This window comes from Orbicella faveolata, unplaced genomic scaffold (genome assembly GCF_042242905.1).
Source record: "Orbicella faveolata isolate gen_17 unplaced genomic scaffold, um_ofav_v1 contig_34, whole genome shotgun sequence".
Taxonomy (NCBI): Eukaryota; Metazoa; Cnidaria; class Anthozoa; order Scleractinia; family Merulinidae; genus Orbicella; species Orbicella faveolata.
In genome coordinates this window covers 29212501-29219481 of record NW_028301563.1, presented here as the reverse complement: position 1 = coordinate 29219481, position 6981 = coordinate 29212501, and the positions used below count along the sequence as shown (strand labels likewise).

At 42.6% G+C, this 6981-nt stretch overlaps 1 protein-coding gene across 1 annotated transcript; it reads left to right on the top strand.

Moving 5' to 3' along the window:
• Positions 1-1159, top strand: LOC110045416 (BTB and MATH domain-containing protein 38-like). Its single transcript, XM_020751017.2, has one exon. It carries the CDS (start codon positions 151-153, stop codon positions 991-993), a length of 843 nt encoding a protein of 280 aa, XP_020606676.2. The 5' UTR covers positions 1-150; the 3' UTR covers positions 994-1159.
• Positions 1160-6981: the final 5822 nt, after the last annotated feature.

The window sequence follows — 6981 nt, the reverse complement described above, 5'->3', positions numbered from 1 at the left end:
GATTTACCGTAATCGTGGTGTTGCGTGACTCTTGACGAAGCTCTCAACAAGTCACGCGAACCTGAGAGTGTCGGTCGACAGAGGAAATTGAAACCGCCATTTCTGTTCTCTTTCGTATTCTTCCGTTGTATCGGTGTTCAGGACGACAGTATGGCCACTACAGATAATTCTTTCGCTGATCCACCAGATTTCTCAGAGCCGTGGAAATTCAGCGACATCGTTCTTGTTGTAGAGGATCAGAGATTTTACGTTCATCGCAACATTCTGGCACTTTGGTCGCCCGTGTTCGAAAAGATGTTTACAGCAGCGTTTCAAGAAAAAAACAAAGATGAAATACCTCTACCTGATAAAAAGGCGAATGAAATCAGAGAACTGCTTCTGATGATTTATCCAAACGTGACCGGAAAGCCGTGGGTTAGAGTCACTCACGACAACTGTTACTTCTTGGCGAAGTTTGCCCAAGAATATCAAATTGACGCCATTGTGCAACAGTGCGAGGATTTCTTGGTCGATAAGACGGGAAAGGGGAAAGACATCTTGAATGAATTGATCTTTGCACAGACCTACAAGATGGAGAAGCTTGTGTTGAATAGTATTACAGAAGCCAGTCAACTTAGTATAAAGGAACTTAACTGCCATGAGATGTGTGATCAAATTGAGCCAAGCATTTACAAGAAGATTGTGGAGGGAATCGTCGGCCGACTAGAGGGGGAGCTGAAAAAACTGCAGTCGATGCAAAAGGGGATAAAGGATATCAGAGAGAAGTGCCTGAAAGAGTTGCTTGAAATTGCCAAATGTTTGACAAAACATGCTTACGAAAAACATAAAAGGTACTTTGTTGGAGTCACTAACTTAGACAGGTATTTGTTTACTCTGGAACAAGACACACAAGAGCATAGGTGTTCTTCAGGCACAATGTGCCCAGGTTTAGCTGAGGTTTCAAAGCATCTTAAATCCGTAAAGCAGGCACTGGAGTCACTTTCTGGTAATTAGCGAGAAATAGAAAAGTCACGCAACGGGAAGTGGAAAGTAGCGTTGCGTGACTACCCAAGTAACGGCTGTGACCCAAGATGGCCTGATTGTTAGTAAAAGCTAATGGTTGATAAAGCTATTCATTGAAAACTATAAATTTATAGTTAAATAAACATTTGTTTTTTTTTTTTTGACTCAGTAACGTTCCGTTTGGTTTTTGCTGATTTAGCTCTTTTTATTCTAAAATCCCCGTTAGCCCGTAGTTCGTTCTTTTTATTCTACTATCCCCGACCGTTAGCCCGTATAGTAGGCCGGTATTAAACTTCCCTAACAACTGCAAATGCTGTGATTTCATCTAGAGATCACCCGGTGGATATTTCAAGCAGGCTGGCAAGCGTTGAATCAGTGAAAATTTAGTATCCCACCTTTTCCTCCTGGCAAGAGGAGGAAGAGTCATTGTCACAGTGATTTGGTTACCCCGAGTTTCGGGTACCCCGTACCCAAATCCCCAGTGTTTTGGGTACCCCCAGTGGGTATACCCAAACTGACTGAAAGCGTTAAATACCACAGACTGGGGCAAGTGAAATCATTTATAATTCTGCTCTAAAATCTTTTATCTTCTGACGAAGCTCTGTCTCAATAATTGAAAGCTTTCTTAATCGTGATATAAACGCATAACGTCTCTAAAAATAGTCGCAGTTTATAGCAGACTGTCTGATCCGAGTCCTCATTTTTTATCAGTTCTAACGGCATTCAAAAGAAGATTCACGCGCCAAAGTTCCTTGTATTAACTTGGGCTTGGGGCCTATCGATAACCCTTGAAATGCATGTTACTATAAACAAGAAAGGCACATTCTAAACCGTGGATAGTTCGGCGCGCGATTGAATTCAATCGATATGCGAGCGAACACTGACTGAGATACGGCCGTCACACAATATGGAAGTCGTTCAAGCTATAACTGACCTCTGTAGCTGTGCGATTTTGCATGTCTGAAATAAACTTTGTGTTAGACTTGCTTATAATATGTTTATTTGTCTCTCTTTCCTTGACCATCTCTGCCATTAGATTTTGCCAGCGAACAGTTCTTCTCTATGTTATTAAAGCAGATTTTTTTCTTTCGGAGAAAGGCAATCTATAGAAAATGTAAATAAAGTAGACAAGACTCAGTCCTTTGCATGGGTATCCCCTTCCAGAGTGTTTGTTTTTTATCGTTTCTTTAATTCAGGGTATCCAAATCGATCGAAGATAAAAAGGCAAAGCATATTTACAAAGAGGAAAGGCGTCCAAATGACGAAAGGACTAGAAATGTTAAAACGTATGGGATACCCAAATCACCAGTGATATGGGTATCCCCACCAGAGTGTTTGTTTAATACAAAACTTTTCCAACAGCAGAGAGAGCCTATGGACATTCATACAACGCCTCTTCCCATGGCCACTGAGTAGGAAGTAGCGTTGCGTGATTATCCAAGAAACGGTTTTGATTCCGTAGGAGAAGCGAAGTGGGGGAGGGGGTACTCCCTTAAATGGTCTCTGCAGGTATGTGCAGCCCTAAAGGGTATTGTTTTTTAGCCATATTGGTCAGAAAAAGGATATCGATTTTCGCTATTTTGGTTTCTGCATCCTAGTCTTCAATTGGGTACGTTTTTTTTATTTATTTTTTATTTATTTATTTATTTTTTTTTTTTTTTCAAGAAGCTACTTTTTTTCGTCATTATCGATAAGACCATCAACAGAAGCCCCTCACAATGCCTTTAACATCGGTCTGAGCTAGCTACCAAGTTAAAATACAGGTCTGAAACAGGGTATTCATTAAAGGGTTAGGTCTTAAATAGGGTATCAAATATTTAGTCAGGTCACAAATAGAGTAGGTAAAATCACAGATTGTGGTCTCAAATTGGGCAAGGGTTTTGAGAAGCAGGCGGCACACCTCAAGCCGATTTTTCTAGGATTACTTACCCGATCACTTGGTGGCCTACTGGGTTGTAAAGGTAATGGTTGATAAAGCTATTGATTGATAAATATAATTTTAAGTATAGTTTTTGGCTCACTAACGTTCCGTTTGTTTTTTGCTGATTTCGGTATTTTTACTCTACTATTCCCGTTACCCCTTAAGCCAGTATTAAGCTTCCCTAACAACTGCAAATGCTGTGATTTCATTTAGAGATCACCCAGTGGATATTTCGAGAAGACTGGTGACCGTTGAATCAGTCAACATTTTAGTGTCCAACCTTTCCTTTGTGGCGAGGTGTGGAGAGTCGGAGTGTCATCTCGTTCCCAGATCCCTCGTTTCTTGTAAAGTTTCAAGTTTCGTTTATCACCAGAATTTATACTCCCATCAGGAGTACCCAACGACAGTTTCGAAGAAAATCCACCGTACAGTGCGCTTAACATTACCCGAGTGTCGCTACGTCAATCTTGTTTAATATTTAACTTTCCTGGGAAAAAAATACCCGCTCTTCACCGCCAGCAAACATGATTTTGAAGTTATCGGACTCCCAGCCAGCGCTCGACGTTGAGGTCGTCAACGAGCCAGCATGCTTTAAATTTGTCACCTAGCTAGCCAGTATAAAAAAAGTTTGCCAAAAGTTTGCCAGCATGCTCGAGTATACCATTTTTTGCCAGCCAGCGAGCGAGTAATTTCAATATACCATAGCAAGGTACATTCCCTTAAAACTATTTATATAACAACGGATTTAGTATTGCGTGCCCTGAACGCAAAAAAATACGTTAATGGTTTCATGTTTACTTTTGACTGGAAAGGTTTCGTAACACTCAAAAGATTACACTTACCATACAACAGTAAACCAAGAGAGGGAAAGATAAAATGTGCTTACAGTGTTCTGATTATCCTTGAGGGATCCAAGCTTCACTCTGAAAATAAATCGTGAATTCCTTCCAAAAGAAGAGTGAAGTATAAACAATGTCCATTCGGTTAACAGACGTAATCTAGATATTCAGTTAATGAAGATCTATTGTTGTTATTACAAGTACAACAAGGAACCTATCAGTTGTTTCAAACGCTTACATACGACAAACTTTCACATTCATTTCATTTCCCAGAGTTATTGTTCCAAAAAGTCAACGAACCTCCATGCAAAAAACTAAAAAACTTTTAGCTCATGAGGTAAAAGCAAAACAACATTACAAAGCCCTCACTAGGCTTTGGCTACCAAGTGTCTGTCATTTTTATAATCAAATGAACCTACGAAACAAACAGATGTCAGCTACCTTTATCAATATAACATTTCCTTGGCGAAATAGCAAATCCCCGCAAAAGATTCAATACAGAAGCCGGAAGGATTTGCAGCAAAAGCAATCGCAAGTTGTTCGTAAGGTGATCACCGCAAAAGACTCACGACAGAAACCGCAAGGATTCGCAGCAAAAGCAAGCGTTAGTCGTTCATCAGGTGATCGGCGCAAAGGACTCACGACAGAAGCCGCAAGGATTCGCAGCAAAAGCAATCGTTAGTAGTTCGTACAGCGATCACCGCAAAAGACTCACGACAGAAGCCGCAAGGATTCGCAGCAAAAGCAATCATTACTTGTTCGTCAGGAGATCACCGCAAAAGACTCACGACAGAAGCCGGAACAGATTCGCACCAAAAGCAATCGTTACTTGTTCGTCAGGCGATCACCGCAAAAGACTCACGACAGAAGCCGCAAGGATTCGCAGCAAAAGCAATCGTTAGTAGTTCGTAAAGCGATCACCGCAAAAGACTCACGACAGAAGCCGCAAGGATTCGCACTAAAAGCAGTCGTTAGTTGTTCGTAAGGCGATTACCGCAGAAGACTCATGACAGAAGCCGCAAGGATTTGCAGCAAAAGCAAGCGTTGGTTGTTTGTCAGGCAATCACCGCAAAAGACTCACGACAGAAGCCGCAAGGATTCGCAGCAAAAGCAATCGTTAGTAACTGTTGTTCGTAAGGCGATCACCGCAAAAGACTCACGACAGAAGCCGCAAGGATTCGCAGCAAAAGCAATCGTTAGTCGTTCGTAAGGCGATCACCGCAAAAGACTCACGACAGAAGCCGCAAGGATTCGCAGCAAAAGCAATCGTTAGTAGTTCGTAAGGCGATCACCGCAAAAGACTAACGACAGAAGCCGCAAGGATTCGCAGCAAAAGCAAGCGTTGGTTGTTCGTCAGGCGATCACCGCAAAAGACTCACGACAGAAGCCGCAAGGATTCGCAGCAAAAGCAATCGTTAGTAGTTCGTACAGCGATCACCGCAAAAGACTCACGACAGAAGCCGCAAGGATTCGCAGCAAAAGCAATCATTACTTGTTCGTCAGGAGATCACCGCAAAAGACTCACGACAGAAGCCGGAACAGATTCGCACCAAAAGCAATCGTTACTTGTTCGTCAGGCGATCACCGCAAAAGACTCACGACAGAAGCCGCAAGGATTCGCAGCAAAAGCAATCGTTAGTAGTTCGTAAAGCGATCACCGCAAAAGACTCACGACAGAAGCCGCAAGGATTCGCACTAAAAGCAGTCGTTAGTTGTTCGTAAGGCGATTACCGCAGAAGACTCATGACAGAAGCCGCAAGGATTTGCAGCAAAAGCAAGCGTTGGTTGTTTGTCAGGCAATCACCGCAAAAGACTCACGACAGAAGCCGCAAGGATTCGCAGCAAAAGCAATCGTTAGTAACTGTTGTTCGTAAGGCGATCACCGCAAAAGACTCACGACAGAAGCCGCAAGGATTCGCAGCAAAAGCAATCGTTAGTCGTTCGTAAGGCGATCACCGCAAAAGACTCACGACAGAAGCCGCAAGGATTCGCAGCAAAAGCAATCGTTAGTAGTTCGTAAGGCGATCACCGCAAAAGACTAACGACAGAAGCCGCAAGGATTCGCAGCAAAAGCAAGCGTTGGTTGTTCGTCAGGCGATCACCGCAAAAGACTCACGACAGAAGCCGCAAGGATTCGCAGCAAAAGCAATCGTTAGTCGTTCGTCAGGCGATCACCGCAAAAGACTCACGACATAAGTCGGAATGATTCGGAGCAAAAACAATCGTTAGTTTGCTCATAACTGAAGCGACTGGCTTTGTCTTAGTAGTCGTGAGCCGTGATTTTCCAAAGCGTTTTTTTTTTTTATTCTCCGTGAAGCGTAAAATGCCAATATTATATCAGTTTTCGTGAATTGTGAAAAGGCCTTTTTATTTTCCGTGAAAAGTGATCTATACCCCCAATCACCCATTCTACTAGTCGACGAACTGAAACGACTTTTGCAATTTTGTGTGGTTCCTGTGCACGTACTGGGTGCACAGACCTTGTCAAAGCGCCTAATTAGGAATACAACCGCTTTTGTTTGCGGTCATGTCTTAAGGCTCTGTCAAGTTTCTCATGGGTCAACTTATCTCCTGACGTTCCAAAGGTCATTTGCGGCTTCTCGTTTTGAACATGATCAGTGTGATCTCGGATCATAAATCCTGACCTGGATCACCCCAAAGGAATTCGCCCCATTGGCCTTGTGTTAAGGTATCAGTAAGGGGAAAATTTGCAGTTTTGCATAATTTTACTTTTTTAAGCGGTTGGCTAAATCTTAAAGTAATCTTTTAGCTTAAAAAACTCCACGAAAAAATCTTATATCTGCCGCTAGTTATTGCGCGAGAAAGATTGTTTTGCATATTAATTACTTAATTGAGAGTTGACAAGTTCTGTCAAATGAATTAATTATCGAGGCAAGAAGTCACATGACATCAAGATCATGCTGAGTTGACACGCGATTCGCGCGCCATAATCAGTGCCGGATGTCTTCGAAGAAGACAGAGCGATCTTGCCCGTTTTCATCGACTAAAGGAGGGCCAAAGAAGGCAAAAAACACTTTCAACAAAGAGTGGGCCGCTAAATTAGCGGAAAGCGGCAAAGGGTTCGTTTTACAATCAAGAAAAATTGCTGGATGAACGCGGCAACGATCGCGATTACGAAGCCAGCGAGCAAGCCGAAATGAGCGCAAGCCGCGCTAAAATACTGTTGCGAGAAACTGTCGAAGCAGAGGAGATTGACGA

Coding starts and splice junctions, on each gene's coding strand:
- LOC110045416 (XM_020751017.2), top strand. CDS start 151: ATGGCCACTACAGATAATTCTTTCGCTGATCCACCAGATTTCTCAGAG.